The 21,178-nt window shown below is 35.5% G+C and overlaps 3 protein-coding genes across 3 annotated transcripts; 2 read left to right on the top strand and 1 right to left on the bottom strand.

Moving 5' to 3' along the window:
- The first annotated feature begins 1,047 nt into the window (after nt 1-1,047).
- LOC125867825 (protein argonaute 4A-like) lies at nt 1,048-7,471 on the top strand. Its single transcript, XM_049548410.1, has 23 exons — nt 1,048-1,133; nt 2,505-2,670; nt 2,793-2,998; nt 3,099-3,314; nt 3,396-3,532; nt 3,606-3,703; nt 3,774-3,871; nt 3,969-4,131; nt 4,206-4,322; nt 4,398-4,505; nt 4,661-4,723; nt 4,805-4,918; nt 5,014-5,182; nt 5,308-5,420; nt 5,509-5,646; nt 5,734-5,864; nt 5,959-6,024; nt 6,134-6,197; nt 6,281-6,392; nt 6,501-6,574; nt 6,665-6,759; nt 6,858-6,889; nt 7,006-7,471. Coding segments are annotated over exons 1-23 (2,658 nt in total). The 5' UTR covers nt 1,048-1,131; the 3' UTR covers nt 7,182-7,471.
- A 1,634-nt stretch (nt 7,472-9,105) lies between these two features.
- On the bottom strand, nt 9,106-12,697 carry LOC125867816 (uncharacterized). Its single transcript, XM_049548398.1, has 5 exons — nt 12,593-12,697; nt 12,282-12,501; nt 11,954-12,042; nt 10,951-11,064; nt 9,106-9,598 (listed from the first exon to the last, which is right to left on the bottom strand). Exons 2-5 carry the CDS (start codon nt 12,481-12,483, stop codon nt 9,383-9,385), a joined length of 621 nt encoding a protein of 206 aa, XP_049404355.1. The 5' UTR covers nt 12,484-12,501; nt 12,593-12,697; the 3' UTR covers nt 9,106-9,382.
- A 1,599-nt stretch (nt 12,698-14,296) lies between these two features.
- On the top strand, nt 14,297-20,589 carry LOC125867798 (SUN domain-containing protein 1-like). Its single transcript, XM_049548376.1, has 2 exons — nt 14,297-15,497; nt 20,003-20,589. Exons 1-2 carry the CDS (start codon nt 14,403-14,405, stop codon nt 20,297-20,299), a joined length of 1,392 nt encoding a protein of 463 aa, XP_049404333.1. The 5' UTR covers nt 14,297-14,402; the 3' UTR covers nt 20,300-20,589.
- Nucleotides 20,590-21,178: the final 589 nt, after the last annotated feature.

The raw sequence follows: 21,178 nt of genomic DNA, 5'->3' as shown, positions 1-21,178 counted from the left end.
TTTTTTGATGGTATACAATATGCTCTGTTTCTTGATAGGTTTTCTTGTTTTTAGTTTGTACACATTATGCTCTGTTTCTTGATAATTTTTCTTGTTTTTTGTTCGTCTGAGGTTCTTGTTTTTAGTTTGTTTACAATATGCTGTGTTTCTTGAAAGATTTTCTGTTTTTTTTTGTATACAATATGGGGTTTTGAAGAAAGATTTTTTTATGGTTACGCAAGATATCACTGTATGTATGTGAAGGTTTTGAATATAATGGTTTTTTGGTCTTTTGTTGCTTGGTCTTCCATGTCTGTTTCACTTTTACAGTAACCCATAGCATTGGAAATCGTTTCGTTTTCCGTTTTGGGTAAGAGGGTTTTGAAAAGAAACCATTATTAATCAGCCATGAAAGGAAAAAGTGCTTTTAATTTCTTAGGAGCTGTTATCAATCTCAATATTTCTACATTATTTATTGTTGTAGTAAAGTTTTGTGGCCTTTTATAGTATTTAGCCATCTGCTTATCCTTATAAAAGATTTTTGTACTACCATTACTTACAAAGTACTCTCTCTTCTGTATGGTGATTTTGTTTTGCTCTCTGAATATGTGTTTCTTGGTATTTATGTTGATTCATATATGTATATAACACAGTATTTGTAAGGTGAAAGAATATTTGTTTTTTCTTGCTTTGATTCATATGATCTGATTTATTTTACTTCTGCATATTGAGTTGTGTGTGTCTTTAGCTCTTCATTAATGGAGTATCTGTTTAGTCAACCTCCTAGTCCAGCCCATGTGCTCTGAGTTTGTTTGCCAAAAATGAAATCCTTAGCTCTTTTTGGTCCACTACTGCAACTCCAGCAATAAAGATAATTTCCACCCCCCTAAGTAGCAATGCATCCTGATTTGTTTTCTTTGTACAAATTAATAATTATACTAGTCATTTGTAAAATGAAGGTGCACTTACTAAAAGATTTGCCAAAAAAAGGATATATTTGTCCTCTAGTTCTTTTTGCATAAAAGTGGATTAGGGATATGGTTTTATCTTTACTTACAAAGGCAAATAAAATTTGAATAATTCATTTTTCTTAGCTGTTTGCAGAGGTTTTGAGGTCTGATTTTAGAAGGTGAAAAAGAGGGTCTACTTGCAATGTATATCCTTTTCCTCTCTGTTTCTCCTTATTAATACATTGAGATACTTTTTATTTTTACTCTACATGTATGTGTTAATAATCTTTAGTTGAAGAGTTGGAATATACTGTATTTGTTGAATGGAATCATAAGGAAAATTAAAATGCTGTTTAGGCAAATCATGTTTGCTATGCATGTATGACTTCATGAGGTATTCTGTAGTTGCTGCTTCATGTTCTGGAGTCTTTTTGTTAGTTTCTAAACTCTCATTTATATGGTCTTTTTATTTACTTGTTCTTTTGGATAAAGGGTCTAAAGAGTTGTACTCTTCTTATGTTCTAGTCATTTTTTCTGGAGTTTTACTGTATGTTGTGGTTTAATATTTTCCCCTTTGTCTGAAAATTGGATACTACTGTGTGTCATTTGAATCTTTCTGTTACCACAATATTGCAAGATGTGCCTAGCTAATCTAAAAGTTTAAGTTGTTTGAAATGGTGCATTTTTGTTAATTTGAATGTATAATCATGTCTCTTCGCGTGTGGATATATGGAAGAATCTAAGGATCAAACTCAAAACCTTAACATGACTAGTGGAATAGTCCACTACCTTTATTAAACTCTTTGAAGGCCTTCCACAATCCAAATATAATTCAATAGTGTACTTTGTACGATGTTATTCTTCTTGTATTTACTATCTGCAGTTTGCCCCTAGCTTGAGCTGCATATGATAGAGAACCATTTGTAGCATGTTCTATAGAGATTTCGTAGTTCCAGATTTATTGCAGTTAATTTCCTGAGACCTAGATGACAACTAGTAATTATTCAAAGAACCATCATTATGCTACTAATTTCTCTTTTTTTTTCCCCAAAGTCTAAATCCTTTTTTGGCTCTTTATTTTAGCATCTTCTTTCTGTTTTTTCTTGGGGATGTTGTCATGATTCTTTACTAGGTATTATTCTGCACTGATGTGAATAATTCTTATAGATATACGATTAAAGTAGGAAAAATATTTGTAGTATGGTTTTCATAATTTGTTTGTTGTGGCACTCTTTAGCCAATGTATATTTGTATGCTAATGATCAACCATATAGATGGTTAATTGGTAGGTAATAGTCTGTTATTCATGTTTGAATGTCCTATTCTCATTTCATTTCAGCTTAAGTCCCTCTGTTATTCATGTTTCATTTCTTTGGTCTATATTATGTGCCTCTACGTGTATGTATGCTGAGTGACCGGATAAATAAAGCAGAGTTGATTATATCTATGTGTTTTCCCACTTGAAAGATGATGCTGTAACATTTTATAAAGCTAATGGCACTTACAATTCCATTACTGTTGCTTTAACCTTCTCTGAATAAATCAATGAATTGAGTATATTTCCTTTGGTCCTAGGTTATTACAAATGGCCTCTTCAAAAGATGAAGGTACAGCAACAAAATCAGACCGTCTTCCTATGGCTCGACAAGGAACTGGGTCAAAGGGACAGAAGATTCGCCTACTCACCAACCATTTCAGAGTAGGGATGAACAACTCTGATGGGCACTTCTTCCACTATAGTGTAAGCTTTCATCTATTCACATTGCATTCAATTTCATTGAGCTAAATACAATGTGCAATGCTATGTGTTTGACTTGATATATTTAAAACTACACTAGATAATAATGATCATTATTGCCTCAGGTTGCTATAAATTATGAAGATGGAAACCCCGTAGAGGTGAAAGGAATTGGACGAAAAATCCTTGACAAGGTCCACCAAACTTATTCAATGGAGCTAGCTGGCAAAGACTTTGCTTATGATGGGGAGAAGAGCTTGTTCACTATTGGTGCACTGCCTGGGAACAAGTTTGAGTTTGATGTTGTCCTGGAGGATGTCTCTTCATCTAGGTGCAGTAGTGCTAAATTTCTTTGTGCATTTCTATTATATGCTTTTGTTGTAAAATAATCCAATGGTATTTATCAGCTAAAGTTTGTTTCATGTGTACAGAACTACTCGAGGCAGCCCTGGAGGGAGCCCAAGTGATGTTGATAGGAAAAGATCAAAGAACCAGCCATGGTCAAAGGCATACAAAGTGGTTATTAAGTATGCTGCAAAAATACCAATGCAAGCCATTGCAAATGCACTCCGGGGACAAGATTCTGAACAGTATCAAGAGGCAGTGAGAGTGCTTGACATAATTCTGAGGCAGCATGCTGCCAAACGGTATGGAATTGCTTATTTTTCTGCTTTGATAAGTGATAACTTATTCTGGTTTTTTAAAACTCGTGTGGTTTTTCGTTACAGGGGCTGCCTTATTGTGCGCCAGTCTTTTTTTCACAATGAGCCTCGAAACTTTGTTGATCTTGGTGGAGGAGTTTCAGGATGCCGAGGTTTCCATGCAAGCTTCCGGGCCACACAGGGAGGCCTTTCATTGAACATGGGTAAATTGTTATCCAGAAAATCACTACATTTTCTCACCCCCGTATCACTATCTTATGGTTTTTTAATTTGCAGATGTGTCAACCACAATGATTGTGAAGCCAGGGGCAGTGATAGATTTCCTTCTTGCCAATCAAAATGCAAAAGATCCTTACCAGATTGATTGGTCCAAGGTAACTAGTACTTATTCTCTTTTCCTTGCAACTGTAACTTCTAAATTTTCATATTTGCTCCTCTGTCCAGGCAAAGAGGATGCTGAAGAGTCTGAGGATCAAGGCCAGCCCTTCAAATAGGGAATACAAAATCACCGGCCTCAGTGATAAGCCTTGCAGAGAGCAGACGTCAGTTTGTTCATTATGAATCCATTTTGCCTTTTCACATTTTCTGGACTGATTTGATATCAAGCACATATTCAATCTGAGTTTTTTTGCATTTCAGTTTCACGTTAAAGCAGAAAAATGGGGATGGGGGAATGCAAGAGGTTGAGACGTCTGTTTATGATTATTTCACTCATCATCGCCGTATTCCTTTACAATATTCTGGAGATTTTCCTTGCATTAACGTTGGGAAACCAAAGCACCCAACATTTATTCCTCTTGAGGTACTAGACAACTAACACCTGCTAATATGCTACTTTTAAGGTTGTGACATCACAGTTTTTCCTTGTCTTGTCAGTTATGCTCTCTGGTGTCTCTGCAACGCTACACCAAGGCCCTGTCCAATCTACAAAGAGCTTCCCTTGTAGAAAAATCCCGACAAAAGCCCCAAGAAAGGATGAGAACATTGACCGATGTAAGCTCTTGAATCAATTGTAGCTTGTCCTCATTTCATAAAAGCTATGCATTTCACCATCATGTAAACATGCAGGCTCTAAAGACCAGCAACTATAAGGCTGACCCTCTTCTTGGGTCTGCTGGAATTTCAATCAATGATCAGTTTACTCAAGTTGATGGTCGTATCTTGCCAACTCCAAAGGTGACATAGTCAATGTTCAATGTACCGCTGTTGTTGTTCTCTTGCCACTTTGAATTGCTAAATGTTTCTCAGGTTGCACTGTGGATTATAGACTTCGAGTTTGTACAGTATATATGACTGACAAGACTTCACATTTCTTATTACTTTTACTACAGTTGAGGGTGGGGGACGATCAAGACTTGTTTCCTAGAAATGGAAGATGGAATTTTAACCAGAAGGTAGTATCTTGCTCATCATTTTTTACTTTCTCCTCATGATTAGTCGATGCTCATCCTTTAATTTGAGTCTTCCCAATATAGCGATTGGTTGAACCGGTCAAACTTGAGCGTTGGGCAGCTGTGAACTTTTCTGCCCGTTGTGATGTTCGTAAGCTTTGTATGGATCTACAAAGGTGTGGGAAAATGAAAGGAATTGTAAGTACCTTTCCAACTCTGGGGTGCAATATATGCGTGTGTGTTTGTGTAAAATTATTTTTCTGCATCATTAACGTGTTACATCACCAATGCAGTTCATCAATCCACCATTTCAGCATATCTTTGAGGAGAATCAGCAGTACAGGCGAAATCCTGCTCCTGTGAGAGTTGAGAAAATGTTAGAAGAATTGAAATCAAAACTTCCAGCTCCACCTCAGTTCCTTCTATGCATTCTTCCAGAGAGAAAGAACTCTGACCTTTATGGTTGTTGCCTTAGAACCAACTAATCTTGGTTTCTTCAGGATCTTATATTTAATTATTATTTTTAATAATAATGGTTGGAATATCTTTTTTAATTGTCTTTTTCCTGGTAATTTTCCATACTGAAGGCCCCTGGAAGAAAAGGAATTTAGCTGATCTTGGAATTGTTACACAGTGCATTGCTCCTACAAAGATCAATGATCAGTACCTTACCAATGTGCTCCTGAAAATCAATGCAAAGGCAAGATTTGAATTGACAGTTTTTACAACAATTATTAGGGACTCCTGATTGATTAAACACTTATTTCATATCTGGTGCTTCTTTGCAGCTGGGCGGCATGAATTCCTTTTTGACTACAGAGCTTTCCCCTACACTACCTCAGATTTCCAAAGTCGCCACTATCATTATTGGGATGGATGTCTCTCATGGCTCACCTGGACGAGCAGATGCTCCATCCATTGCAGCGGTAGTAAAAGATTATTGCTCATTTTATACTCTGCTTACTTCTCTTGGTCTTAGATTGTCACTGACTTTATGGATTTGAGATCACCAGGTGGTCAGCTCTAGACAATGGCCCTTTATTTCACGCTATCGAGCAGCTGTTTGTACACAGTCACCAAAGCTGGAAATGATAGATTCTCTGTTCAAGAAAGTATCAGATACCGAAGATGAGGGCCTTTTCAGGTAGTTGCTGAATGCTGACTCAATGTAGTTGTTTGTGGTTAGACATTTTTTTTTGTATACATTTTGTTGCTTAAGAAGTTTGTCCTGTTTCCAGGGAGCTGCTCAGGGACTTCTATGTTAGTTCAAAAAATGTGAAACCTGAGCATATCATCATCTTCAGGTATAATTTCAGTAAACCTGTTTCTTATGTAATATTTTTTTGGTTTCTTCTAATTACTGCACATTAAAAGGTAATCATTGCTAATGATAAAGTTGTCTCTGATGTACAGAGATGGAGTAAGTGAGTCCCAGTTCAACCAAGTCATTAACATTGAGCTCAATCAGATTATCGAGGTTTGAATGTGCAGTAACTGCAGCTTAGTTTTTCCCTGAAACCTAATCTCTTTCTGATCACAAAATACGACTGTATTCTCTAGGCCTGTAATCATCTGGAAGAAGATTGGTCTCCAAAGTTCACTGTCATTGTTGCACAAAAGAACCACCACACAAGATTTTTCCAGACCAACTCACCGGATAATGTTCCTCCTGGTTTGTAGTTTTAGCTACCTAGCTTGTGTTGTTAGTGGAGTATGATTTGATTGATTGATTGATTGATTGATTCTGTAGAAACTTCCTTGAAATATCTTCCTATGCCAGGGACTGTGATTGACAATGCAGTTTGCCATCCAAAGACCAATGACTTCTACATGTGTGCTCATGCTGGACCTATTGTGAGTTTGCAAATCCCTTTTCTGAGTCTGCTCTGCAATTCATATTTAGTTGCTTCTATGATGAGCTTCTGTCATCTTTTTGCTATTCAGGGAACAACAAGACCTACACACTACCATATTCTGCATGATGAAATTGGATTCTCAGCAGATGACATGCAAGAGCTGGTCCATTCATTGTCTTATGTGTAAGCAAGCAAGCAATCTCCTTCTATGAATGTATGCTACTACTTGTTAAATCCTTCCTTGAGAGATTTTATTTATCTTTTCTACTACTTGACTGCAGGTATCAGAGAAGTACCACAGCCATCTCTGTTGGTAAGAATAATCTGGAATTATGATTCTTTACTGGCTTTAAGGTGTTAAAGATATAGAATATCATAACATACTACTACTATGCTGATCTGATGAACTTTTTTTTTTTTTCCGAGCAGTTGCACCTATATGTTATGCCCACTTGGCAGCAGCACAGGTGGCACAGTTTATCAAGTTTGATGAAATTTCAGAGGCCACCTCGAGCCATGGTGGAGTTTCAACAGCCGGTACTGTTCTAGTCCCTCCATTGCCTCGGCTTCACAAGAATGTTCGCAGTTCAATGTTCTTCTGCTAAGCTAAAGGAAATTTCTGGTTCTGTAATGTGATGAATTTTAAAACTATGTAGTATATCACTACAAGTCTTTTGTTTTTTAATCAACTTTTTGTCTAAGCCCCACTGTTGGTGGAGAAAACTAACTTATGCTAGTTTCTGGTTATGTTGGGGACGAATGCCAGAAATCAGCAATAGTCCTTTGTGCTTTTGTGTTGTGTCCCTTCCGTATGCCATTGCATTGGCATTGTTATAGGATAGAAGTTGTTGGGAGCTTTTGTTTTGCTGTTTAGACCTTTCAGCAAAATATTTATCTACATTGGTAGGTACCCAAGATTTGCTATGAGACATGTGAAGTTATCTAATTATCTTTGCAATCTTCATGTTTTTCCTCTTTGATGTGATCCTCAAAATATCATACTCAGCTCTGCCAAAACCAGTCTTGAGATGTTGATCATCGAAATGTTCAGGAAGCATTAGATGATCATAACAAGCACAAGAAGAAAAAGCTTCAATCGTGTAGGTGATTTTAGATTAGATCCTAGGATTTTGGGTTGTTTTACTCTATTTCGAATAATAAACTTCTCAGCCATTTTGCTGGTGGAAGCAGAGACTTGTACTTTATCACTTGAACTCCAGCTAAATCCATCAGTCATTACAGCGAAAACTATAAGAACTGATGGAAATACACACAATGTAAGATGGACTTTTGTTTGAAGTTTATCAACACTAAAACTATAAAGTAAAAAGTTTTAGAGTATTCAGGATATTAAGGGCCCGTTTGGCCATGCGATATGATATTATGATACGGAATCATGATATGGTATCATGATATGAAATCATGAGATGAAATTGAAGTTTTGTTTGGACATGCGATATAAAAATTTTATGTTGTATATTTTCTCATAAACATAAAAATCTCATAAGTAGTAAAACTATTAAAATNTAAGTTGTAAAACTATTAAAATAGCCTCAATTGTTTATTCAATCTTATCAAATTAACAAAAATTTATAAAATCGGATAATAAATTATTACAAAGCTATTTTGTTCTCCACTTAATTAATTGTTTCATCTAACTTTAATTTAATTTTTAAAAAATTGAACATAAATTATAGTGTACTAGTCTTTAATATAATCCTCTCACATACGGACAATTTTTTCACGTTGAACTTGCATTTCTCGATCATTTGACCGAGAAGACGAACTAACATTGTTACTTTGAGCCATTTGTTGGGCAATATCATCCGCAACTATATTTTCATGCTCATAGACCATAAATATTTCATCACTTTAACAATCGGTTGGTGTGAGTTAAAGTGACTATATGTTGGTGAGAATAATAAATTTTATGTAGGTGCGAATAATAAATTTTAAAAAGTAATGATGTGATTATAAATTTTATTTACATATGAAATAAATTGTTAGTAGATATAAATGTGGGGTTGTTTTAACAAAATATAAACTTGTGGATCAATTTTTGTATTAAAAATATCTCACATATCATGGTTTTTGGAGAATATGAAATCACATCTCATGATATGGAATCATGAGATGGAATCAGCATAAAATCGCATTCTATCTGGTATCGTGATATGGGATCGCATGGCCAAACGCCTACTAAGTTACACGGTCAGAACTAGGTACCAGGTGCAATTCTTAGTCTCTATTTTTGGGTAAAAAAGCAACACAGTACCAGACACATATATGAAAATTATCAACCGCATCAATCTTCGTTCATGGAAAAATGAATATCTGACGACTAATAGAGTGAAACTAATCTTCATTTTGAAGCACCAGGGAACTGCTAATAAGCTATTAAGATTGGCCATTAACTTCTGTATATCTGGTTAAGTTGGTTAGCTTCAAAGCATGCATATGGCATGGCTTAGAACAATCTGGTTGTCTTGAAGGAGTATTTTTCTTTTTTGGGGTCATTCATTAACTCTGTCATGAAAAAAGTTGGAATACCAATTACATCAAGCAACATCAATGATGCCCCAGTAACACTCAAATACAAAAAATTCATTGTTACACTATAACATAATTGTATCTTTGAAGAAAATTAGCTGACGAACAAGGAAGCAAAACCAAACTACAATCACAATAATTACGACTACTATTTCACTAATATTCCAAAATTCCTTCATTTTAAGGCAAGGGGACAAAAAAATTTGTATAGGACTGCAGTAGTTCCTTTCGTTTTACCCCCATGGGTCTAAAGTGCTTAATTCCTTCTACCTTTGTTACGTTTTGTAGATACTGTTGTCCATCCGTCTGGATCCACTTCAGCTGGCTGCTTTCTCACGGGTTCAACTATCATATCCTGACCCAAACTTGGTTGGCTTTCCATTGAATCAATTGCCATATCGGATGAACTATTGCCCAAGTTCTCATTTCTGTCACCCCCATCATTACTACTGTCATCGTCATCACTAGCATCCTGGAAAGTTTTGGAAAAGTAAGCAATAAAATCAATCATTCTTCACTTAAATCTATCAAAGTATTTCCTTTCTTTATTATAGAGATTTTCTAACAGCATATTTGCCTGCAAATAATTTGTTAGGAAGAAAGATGAATTACACAGGCAACAGCAATAGTTTCAATACAAGGCACTTTCCACTTGGGAATGATATTGGTCAAGATATGACAGGAATCATACTGAGATATTTTGGGGCTGCTAAAAATAATATAAGAGGAGTATATAAATGAGGTTGAAATAGTGGTACAGGTTCTAGAATCACTACAGAACAACCTGAGTCTCCTTTTTTTTTTTTTGGGTGCTCCATTGCTGATTTTGTACAGCTTTCATGCCGTATTATTTATAAAATACACCTTACCTTCTCCAACATATAGTACAAATCCCCCTATATTTCCTCTTGGAAAAGTAGGGAACTTAAGAAGTAACACTAACAATGTTACTTGTATGCACACTTGCAGATATACTTTTATTCGAACGTGGATGAACATATACGAATGAGTTCTCATTCACTGCAAGATTACCAACCAGCAGTGGGACTTGATCTGGAATATGTTTTAGGTAAAATAGTGTATTCCAAGAACAACTACATCGTCACAGAGCTTGTTTTGTGTATTTAGTGGCTGGTGAGTAGTGAAAGAAACCAAAAATACTTTGACGGGGAAAAAGAGACTGCCTTAAGTGAAATATAAATGTTTGGTTTGATATATTTGTGGTGCAAATGGCTGATGTATATGATGTAGACACACTGTTTGGAGTTTCTCAGTTCCGTACTGGAATAAGATATGGAATTGAATTCCTTGCCTCTTGCGCATTGAACATATTCAGCATTTTCTACTGTTGGTTTACATTAATAAAATGATTTGTTGACTTGTCAGATAGAATTTTCATATAGTGAACCCTAACTAATTTGGGGTCAAAGAGTAGTAGATTGATCAATATACTCCCATGTTATGTAACATGCACATCCTAACAACCATTTTCATATGTGAGAATGAGAACTGTCGTTGTTATGTTACAAAGTGGTTGCATATCTTGAAGGTACTCTTTTAGTTCTTCTCAAGTTCCTATTTCCTAAGAACGAGCAACACAAGTGCATTACCCACAAACCTTCATCTCAATTCTCATACAGTTACTTTTGTCAAATACCTGATATGCCCAGACTTCATTTGTAATGAATATGGATTGAGGCCTAAAATACTTCTATAGAAATAACTCACTCAACATACTAGTTATTCTTTATCACTATTTGTTATGCAGATGAGAGGATACAGTGAACCTTATGCAACCTTATGCCTATAAAAAGGGATGCTTACTTGTCTGACATATGTAGCAGGTTTCCTCCCAACATTTGTTTCCCTTAGCACTTTGATTGAATTGAAATTCCCTTCCAGACACTCTTCATGCATATACATCAATTTTTCTGCTACCTGATAGAGATCACAAATATTAATTGTTATGGAAGCATACATCAGACTTGACTCTAGAATCTTACAGAAATGCATGATCACACTGAACAAAAAGAATCTCTAAACAAGATATTATTTGATGATTTAGGTCTAAATATAGCAGAGCGATTACAAATGATTCATATAACTGACCCCAATTTTGTCCAAGATAGAGAAATAATTAATTTATTGATTGATTTGGGAACAAAAAGGTCTTGGCACTTCTAACATCATTCGTTTGTCATAACCAAGACTCAAGAGAACCTTGATAGCCACAATTTCTAAAACTGTAAATGGGCCTTAGAACCCAACAAGCATCATCTAAGAACTTTGATTGCTTGAACAGTTATTTCAATATCTACAGATTGCTCCTTATGAGAAATTGAACCATAAAAAGCCATTTGAGGAGGGAGAGACCAATCGGCATTTTTAAAGCCTCAATCTTTCTCCTCTTTGTTTTAGAGAGATGGCTTAGAGCCTCAATCTTCTAACCTACAAAGCAAAACTCTGGTTTCTCATTGGATGAGCACATATCTTTTCAAAGAATTACAATGCTCAACAATGATAGGCCGAACTTCAATACATACCTTCTCTTTTATTGTTCAAACTTCTGACTGCAAATAATATATAATTAAACTAAGCAAAAAGATGAAATATCCAAGTTCAAACACAGGAACTCATAACATTCATGAAAACAACAATTAAAACAACTATACATACATACATACATATATATATATATATATATAAAACTATTCCACTTAATTTCCCTGTCTACAAGAAATCACTCCTAACAATATTTTGAGTTAGGCTAACAGCCAAAAAGCACAACAGAGATAATTCAAATTACACCGACAAGGGGTTCCCATACCTCCTCAAGGCTGCCATCATTGACTTCAGTATTTAGAGATATCATGAACTCATCTAGAATTTCTTCTATATCATCCATGTATACTTTTTCTGCATAACAAAACAAAGAGGAACCCACAAAAAAACAAATACTTTAATCAAATAACACAAGGGAGGAAACAAAGCAATATTAGCAACTGTGATTAGCTTTAATATGTTACTCTCTCCTTTTCAATTTCACTTTTCAGTTTCTTCCAAAAGTAATGCTTTTTAAAAAAATATTTTTAATTCTTGAACTTAGCGCCTAATAAATTGAATAAACTGATGGCGTATTAATCAATTAGAAGTACCTTTGGATTGTGTAAAAGCGGAAAAAATGTCAACATTGAGTTGATTGGATTTTTCACGAGTATCTCGGCCACCCCACTCGTTCTCGACAGCCATCTGTAGAGCAGTCCATCTAGATAGCACCAAACCGATGCCTTCCTGTAGCTGTGCAGCTGCCTCCGCCGTCAGCTGCTGAACTGGTGCGTTGCTGCTGCTACCGTCCATTTTAAACCCTCCTCGCTTCTGCAAAAACAATGAAGAGTCGTAATTTTAATCCTTTCAGCCTGTCAATTGGGAGATTAAGTTAAGAAATCTTCATCTGGAGGAGAATTACCAGTAGGGTTTTTGCCGGAAGAAAAAGCTTTGGGAGCAGAAGAGAAATGGTGGCGGGTCGGAAATTAGGGCTCCAGAATTGATTTTCAATTTATGTTTTTTTAGTAAAAAAATTGACTTAATAAATAAATACTGTAGATATAATTGCTTTTGCAAAAGCTACACAAACAAGCAAAAATATATTCTATTTGAATTTGTTAGCAAAATATTTACTTTAATAATGAATTTTTTTATATTATTTTATTTATAGTTTCTTATTGAATAATTTTTTAAATAATTAATTTTTATTTCAAAATATAATTACTATATTATGTAATTAATTGTCCACTTTTGAATTGACACACTTATTAAGAAAATAATTATTGACATAGTCAGTTTACCATTTTACCCCTATTAATTATGAAGTAGATGAATTAAAAACTTGTTTTCAAAAAGTTCTACATTTTTCAAAGTAATTAATTGAGGGTATAATAGATAGAAAAAAATCCTTTGTTGATTTGTCAAAATGAATAAGTAATTAGGAACAACGAAAGAATGAAAAATGGACAAGTAATTAGAGACAGAGAGAGTAATTATTAGGTTGATAATTATTACCCTAATAATCACATCAATTCAAATTAGGCAACATTTCCTAATGGTAATCCAATACACTAAGGGGTCGTTTGGTAGGAGGTATTAGGAGAAATAATTCATATATTATGTATGGCATTATTTAGTACTATGTTTGGTAGAATTTTTAGGCCTAAGCATAACTAATCGATGGATTAGTTATACACCCTACATGGTATTATAAGAGGTATAACTAATACCTTCCATGTGATGGTATTAGTAATACATTGAATTTAATACCATGAGATTATCTATGTAAAGACGAAAATATCCCTCAACTTATTTCATTTATTTTCTTGATTTTATGTTTTATATTTGTACTAGTAAATTTATTTAAATAAATTAGCTTACATATTTTATTGTTTAGAGAGAGTTGTTTGTTAATAAATAAATACAATACAATATTTAAAATGTGAGTTGTTTAACATTTATTAATTGAAAAGACAAATATATCACCACATGACATTTGTGATCTTAATTGAATATTTTATTTGTTGTTTTATATGTGGTTCCTAATTGTTTGTATTTTGAACAATTTATAAATTGCATACATATTAAAACTACACCTTGCAATTTTTATATGTAAATATAGATGATTTTTATCGTCTTTTCAATTTTAAAGTAGATGGTCTATCTATTTTAAATTGAAAATTAATGTTTTTAAGCGATTGATTTATTAAGATTAACAATTATTTACCCTCAAATAATCCAAGTGAGAAAATAGCAAACATGACAACAAAATTGTTCTTCTCCTAGCTAGTTAGAAGGCCATAAAATATAATATTGTCCGGCAATTATCTACCTTGACCGAGTACAAAAAATAAAAAATCTCACAATAATGCAAGGATATAATTGAAAAGAAGTTTTTTGCAGAATTTTAATTTAAACACAAAATGAGGTTAGAAGCAATGTGAACCAAACACTTGATAAAAAATACACCCAGCACTACTAATTCTTGCGTTCTAATCTCTGCATTATTTATTTTTCTACCAAACGACCCTAAGTAAGTAGTTTAGGTAGTTTGCAAATTTTAGAACTTTCAAAATTCAAATTTAAAACGCTTTAAAGTCAAAAGGGAATAGGGATCGAATCGGTTCTTTCGAATTCCACTTCCATTATATTTCAAGTTTTTACATCCCTCCACATTTCTTCTCCACATTCCCTCTCAATTTTTAGGGTTTTCTTCTGAATTTTTCCCCCAAATGTCAGCGTCTACAGTCTCTATCTCGGCTAATCCAGCCACGGCTTCAACCCGTCGCCGAGCCGTAGAGAAGAAGCAACCCACCGCCCTAGATTTAGCCGACTCCAACTTAGCCACCGCCACAGCAGCAGCAGCGGCAGCCGATCCAATCTCCACCCCCAATGTTTCCTACAGAAGCGATAGCCGAGATGCGATTCAAGTGGTGAAGAAAACATTGCCCCATACCAATGTTCCAACATCCTCTACACGTCGCCCTAGCGGTTCGGCATCAACAGTGAAGAAGCACACCAAGACGCCTAAGCCGAGGTGGTTGACTGTGGTTAGTGTTGTAACTAAGAATTTATTGTTGGTGATTGTGTTAATTGGTTTAGTTCAGATGGTTCGTAGACTTGTTGCGAATTCCTATCAAACGAGCGACTCTGATGGTCTCGCTGTAATTTCTGGGGATTTCGACGGGAAATTCGCTGAAATGGAGTCGTTTGTTAAGAAAACTACGAAAATGATGCAAGTACAAATTGATGTGATTGATCAAAAACTGGATTCGGGGATTAGGAATGTGAGAGATGAATTGAGTGTGAAGATGGATGATAAAGTGGAGGAATTGCAGTTGAAGTTGAAGGAAGTGAGTGGAACAAGTGAAAATCTGGAGAAGTTGATGGGTGAATTTAGAGAAAAAAATTGGGTGTCCAGGGATGAGGTAGAAAATATGTTGGAGGAATACAGGAAGATGAAAGGTAGCAGTGAAATTGATGATAAGAGTTTGGATGAATTTCGGGTATATGCAAGGGAGATGGTGGAGAAAGAGATAGAGAAACATGCTGCAGATGGATTAGGGAGGGTGGATTATGCATTGGCCTCGGGAGGGGCTCGTGTTGTGAAGCACTCAGAGCCATTTATTACGAAATCTGGTAGTGGTGATGTTTTTAGTTGGTTAACTAACCGGAATGCGGTTAGTAACAATGCTGACAAGATACTTACACCCAGCTTTGGAGAACCTGGCCAGTGTTTTCCCCTTAAAGGGGATAGCGGGTTTGTCCAGATTCGGCTTCGAGCAGCTATTATACCTGAAGCTGTCACCTTGGAACATGTTGCAAAGGTAACACTTTTATTCTATTGGATCATATAATGATTCTAATAGATCATGTTTTCTTTTTTTGCTTGTTATGGTACTGATACTGATTGTTTAGTATGGTGTGTTTATTTGAGCTTCACATGTATATGTGACTATGCATGTGATGAGTAACTCTTTATCTGATGATAAAGCTTGTGATGACTTCTAATGTTTGCCTAGGTGTATTAATGTGAGTCATTATGAGCACAATTAAGTTTGAGCTTGGCATTTTGATGTCAATTGAAATCGATCCGTGGGAGTTAGGAGTATCAGCATGAATTGATCTCTTTTATGTATAGACAACATATTGGAAATTGAGAATATAAAAAAGAAGCATAAGTAGCTTTCATATAAATGTGTACAACAAAATTGTTTTTCCAGTTTTAATAGATCAAAAGTATATTCCATCTAGGGTTGCCTATGATTTGTGTGCTTCACAGACTCACCTAGGGCTCCAATTAATGCATTAGTTAAGTTTATGGACTCAAAATTAGAAAGTGTAGGCTTGGGCTAGGCTGGATTTTTTGAGTCTTCTCTTTCTTAGTAAGAGGTTATTTTTTTGGGTAAGAGTCTTTAACTAGAAGAGGCAAACCTGTCCTTCCTCATGTTTGTGCTTTAAATGATGAGGGATATCTACAATTGATATGCCTTGTGTCTTAATAATTGGAGCTTTCTGTGGAGATCCATTACAATAGTGATTGTATATATTAACAAAAAACAATTGTTGTCTGGAAAATTGATTGAAGATAGATAAAACTCATGTGAGCGATGTTCATACTAATTAGTCTACTGGCACTATCAAGTTTGCTCTAGATACACATGTATTAGTTGAGACAACAACAACATACTCGGTGACATGTAATATTTTAGAGTCGTTCTTTTTTTTTTTTTGAAACTAGTAAGGTTGTATTCTTCAGCATTAAGGGCATGCTGGCCACCACCAAAAAGTGTCAATTACAAACTTCCTATCAAATCTACAATTTGATCTGTATCTACTATACACAACTGTTTACACCAAAAAAGTAGAGATACCATACAATTCCATTTGACCTTGTGTATGGAATTGGATCTATTGTCGAAACATCTACTGTTCCTATCCTTCCAAACTGCCCACCATAGACATGATGGTATTAACCTCCACCATCTCTTCTGGCTCTTGGTACCTCCTCTCCTTACCCAGCTCTTCAACACGTTTGATGTACGTTCTGGCATTGTCCAATTCAGATTTGAGATGCTAAGGAGCAAATTCCAGATTTGAGCAGTGTAATTACAGTGCAAGAAGAGGTGGCTGTTAGTTTCACTTGTCAAATTGCATAAAAAACACCTAGGGACCAGCTGTCTACCCTTCTTCTGAAGTACTTCTTGTGTTAAACAAGCTCTCTTTATCACTAGCCAAGTGAAACATTTCACTTTTGTAGGAATATCCCCCTTCCAAAAATAGTTCCAGAGGTGTTTTGGTCTCCCTTTTTAGAGTCGTTCTTATTTATCCTACTCTTGTCTTTTACTTCCCTTTTTTAATGAAGTAAGAAAAATTCATCAAAGGCATCTAGAAGATGCATCAAACGTTATAAAAGAGTGATAAAATGGGATAGCTCCTGTAAAACAAAACTATGCTAGCCTAACACAAGGGAGTTGACACATTCCAGAGAATAGTCACAACTAAGTTATCAGGGGTCTGGTCTAGCCAACAAAAAGATTAAGCAAACATTTTGCTTTAAGGACATGAAATGGAGCTGAGATCCCACCAAATTTATGATTTCTTTCATTCCAGATGCATCAAAAAATAGAGGCAGGCACCATTTGTCAATTTTTTATTTTATTTTATGAACTTCCCAACTCTCCATGAACACAAGTTCTGTTTTACTTCCTCATTTGCCTTCATGACATCTCTCTCTTAGGCTTTTACCTCTGTCTTCACACATAAACCTGAAATTCCTGATCTTCCTCTATTTTTCCTTTCCATAACTATCATCATTAAAATTGGTGTCTGTTTGTGTTCTAAATGCCAGAGTTCGTTTCAGTTTCTAGAGTCATTGTACCTTTAATCTGCTCACAAAACCGAATAACTGCTCTAATGCTTAATGCTGCTGCTATCCTAGCCGGAGGAACATCATGGTTATTGATTGCTGAGAATTTCCTGGTTAGGTTCTTATCGGGTCAAGGGACCAAAACCACTCAGACCAAGATATATTCTCTCTTGTTTGCTTATATTTTATTTCATCGTTGTTTTTTCTTTGCTTGTCGAACAGCTTCATCATTCGATCTCTTCCATTAGTTGAAGTGGACTTTATTTTTATGGCAGTTTCTACCTTTTAAATTTTAAATGATACTTGCTAGTCTATATTGTTTGAATATTTGTCTGGACTTACTTCACTGTCTATTGATCAGTAGCATCACTATAAATATCACCTTTTGATTACAGACTGCCCCCCTTTCTCTTTTTTTCCCCTTCCTTTTGTTGCTTAGAACTAGTAATAACATCATTGAAGGTTTATATCCCCCCAATTCTCGAACAAATCAACTGTACATTTTACCTTTTGGTGTACACATTGAAAGGTTTCAAGATTCCTTTTTTAGCCTTTCTAATTTCTCATTGTTGAAGTGCCTCCCCCCTTTCTCTTTATTTCCCCTTCCTTTTGTTGCTTTGAACTAGTAATAACATCATTGAAGGTTTATATCCCCCCAGTTCTCGAACAGGTCAACTGTACATTTTACCTTTTGGCGTACACATTGAAAGGTTTCAAGATGCCTTTTTAACCTTTCTACTTTCTCATTGTTAAAGTGCCTCGTTAGCCTATTTTAGTGAGCAGTAATGGTTAAGTAATTGAATGCTATTTATTTAATATCCTTAGATATAGTGTATGTGATCACATGCTGCTACTAGACTTGCAACTCTTTTGTAATGACCATTAGGATTTATGTTGTTGAGCATTCATCCAATAGAACATTTTCCAATTGTGCCCCCAGACCTTTGTTCAAGTGGGGAAGGTTGAGGTTTTAGTGACTTAGGTTACAGATTTGAGCTCCACTCCATCTGAATTAAGCCTGATGTTTAAGTGGAGAAGAGTAGAGAGGCGTGCCTAAAATGATCCCCAAATCTCGAAGTCTGAGGTTGTTTCCATGGGTTGGCCCTAGACGAGTTTCTCGGTCATAAAAAACATTTTCCAATGGTATGTAACAAAAAGTATAACTTAGATGAATATGCTTGTTGCCAGCAAGACTTGAGTTTTCAGAAGTCCGTGTTGCAACCATTTCTCATTTAAGTCAGGTTGTTCAAAGGCTAGGATGATGGGCAGTGCTTCCTATGGAGTTAAACTGCTTCCTTAACTTTAGAATCTTGTCTAAACTGCCCCTTTATGCATTCATTTGTGAATGATGAAGATGTTAGTTTGTGTCTAATGCCTTATAGCACAGCAACCAAGGAAAATTCCATAGAAAGCTAGAGATTGTGAGGCCTTGAAAGAATGTGGTAATGACTAATGTGTACTTTTTTCTGAAGTGCTAATTTTATATTTGGCATGTTGAACTTTCTGGGTTTTCAGTAACTACTTTTGCGATGCTTCACTCTTTGAGTCTTGAGCTCTAGCATTTATGGCTATGTTGCTACTTGCTTGGACTCGCAAAAAGTGTTGCCATGCCCATGTCGGATCTTCCAAAAGTGCTTTACTTTTCGAGGATGTGACATGCTCCTGCTGACATTTTTGAAGAGTCCGAGCAACATAGCTTTACGATGCACTTTTGTGCCTGTCCTCTTAGAACTATATTCATACCTTGAGCAAAGCTGTTAATGATTTTATCCGAAGAAAATTAGGAAAAGATCATAAGCAAAAGGGTGGCTTGCAGTAACATGCATGTTGACCTTGCTTGAACAGCTGGAGGCCCTTAAATTACATTGTTGGAGATATTTTAGTGAAGGTCCTAATGGCTAATGTAGGATGAAACTGTATGAGAACTATTCCATTTGGGAAGTGAATCGCTTATCATGGTATGAAAACATTGAACAATTTCAGTATTACAAGCACTCTGCAAGCCTCCCCCTCCAAATAAACTATAATTTCCCCAACAATTAAATTGAAAAACTCAACTGCAATGATTCATTTTACTTGATGAAAAAAGGTCAAATGGCAAAAATGGATTTCTGAGCTGTAGCAATCTATGTTATCCTCTTGAGCTGTAGCCTTCAATCCTTGAATAATCGAGTCATTAACATTATAAAGCTTAAATAGATGCGCTCTGGCAAGTATATTATGGCAATACTTCTCCTCTTCCCCAGCATGACATGACTTTTAGATTTGTCTACTCACTGTTAACAGTTCTGTTGTGATTAGGACTCCATTCATACTACTGCGTACTTTCTGAAAAAAAATATTATGTTGAATGATTTCTGGCGCATAAGCTGGTTGGATACAACCTTGTCAAAAATGATTTTTGGTTCTATGTGGTTACACTTCTGTATCCAAAAAACTAACAATTCCGGATTTTTTGAACAGAGTGTTGCTTACGATAGGTCCAGTGCTCCAAAGAACGGCAGGATATCAGGGTGGCTCCACAAGGAAAAGGGGACTGACCTAGCAGCTGATAGTGAGAAAATGTTTCTTTTGACGGAGTTCATTTATGATCTGGACAAGAGCAATGCACAGACTTTCGATGTTTTGGAGTCTGCAGGCTCTAATGTTGTCAACACAATCAGGTTTGATTTCACATCAAACCATGGGCAGCCACACACATGCATATATAGATTGAGGGTACATGGCCGTGAACCAAACTCCTTGGTAATGCAGTCTTGATGGTAAAATGATTTAAATTATTTTGACATTCCTCTCCTTAACAATGTAGTGCTATTGTGTCTTTCTGGTAGAACCCAATCCTACATGTGAGTTATAATCTTTTGGCTAAGTGTGTGGATTTGAGATCCTTGCCCTCTGTGATTAAACCTGTACCGAGTTGGGGCTAGGTGTAAAAATGTCTTGTTCGTTTCAGCTGCTGAACTGCTGTAAAATTGATGATATTATTCCCTTCTATGAGATGTAAAGATGATGACTGTCCTGTAAAACTCCAGTTTATTATTTGTTTTTTTCCACAATCTTTGTTTTGTAGAGATGCAAATCTATGCTTTATAAAGCATTACAACATTCCATTTCGTATTCTTATTTGGTGGTGGGATGGGGTGGAACGATTGGATTACTCCGACCTGCTAGTATAATACTAGAGGAGAACGAACTCTACCAAGTATAAAATTCATCTCTTCTTTATAGAATTGTGAACTCAAAATCTTGAATCTCACAGACATCAACCTTTTGGTTTCTTAGAACTAAAGAACTGTGTTTAGATAGATAGGCTAATGTAAGTCCATTAAATTTAGGCCGAATACATAAGATTGCCTTTTAATTTGTATAATTCTTCAACTAAAGGTTACATGGAAACTCAACCAAAGTGTTTAATACATCCCTAGTCTCTCAAACTTGTCCTATTTAAACAATTGTAAGGTATCAAGACTGACATTGAGGGTTACTATATTAAATACTACTCCCTCCGCCATAATTTTTTCATATATTTTAAATCACCAATTATTGTTAAGTACTTTTTATATGTTTCATGCACTAAATTTGAACGATGACATATAAATTGTAGCAACTAGAACAGAGCCTATATATGGGTAGCTGAGC

Source organism: Solanum stenotomum, chromosome 1, assembly GCF_019186545.1.
Source record: "Solanum stenotomum isolate F172 chromosome 1, ASM1918654v1, whole genome shotgun sequence".
In the NCBI taxonomy this organism is placed as follows: Eukaryota; Viridiplantae; Streptophyta; class Magnoliopsida; order Solanales; family Solanaceae; genus Solanum; species Solanum stenotomum.
This window is presented reverse-complemented; position numbering and strand designations above follow the sequence as displayed.

Excerpts from the sequence above, each read along its gene's own strand:
- LOC125867825 (XM_049548410.1), top strand. Across the intron at positions 2,671-2,792 it reads GGCACTTCTTCCACTATAGT|GTTGCTATAAATTATGAAGA; the intron begins GTAAGCTTTCAT and ends TTATTGCCTCAG. Across the intron at positions 4,919-5,013 it reads GTGGGAAAATGAAAGGAATT|TTCATCAATCCACCATTTCA; the intron begins GTAAGTACCTTT and ends TCACCAATGCAG.
- LOC125867816 (XM_049548398.1), bottom strand. The coding sequence starts at position 12,483 with ATGGACGGTAGCAGCAGCAACGCACCAGTTCAGCAGCTGACGGCGGAG. Across the intron at positions 11,065-11,953 it reads ATGATGGCAGCCTTGAGGAG|GTAGCAGAAAAATTGATGTA; the intron begins GTATGGGAACCC and ends GATCTCTATCAG. Across the intron at positions 9,599-10,950 it reads CTGCTACATATGTCAGACAA|GATGCTAGTGATGACGATGA; the intron begins GTAAGCATCCCT and ends AAAACTTTCCAG.
- LOC125867798 (XM_049548376.1), top strand. The coding sequence starts at position 14,403 with ATGTCAGCGTCTACAGTCTCTATCTCGGCTAATCCAGCCACGGCTTCA. Across the intron at positions 15,498-20,002 it reads CCTTGGAACATGTTGCAAAG|AGTGTTGCTTACGATAGGTC; the intron begins GTAACACTTTTA and ends TTTTTTGAACAG.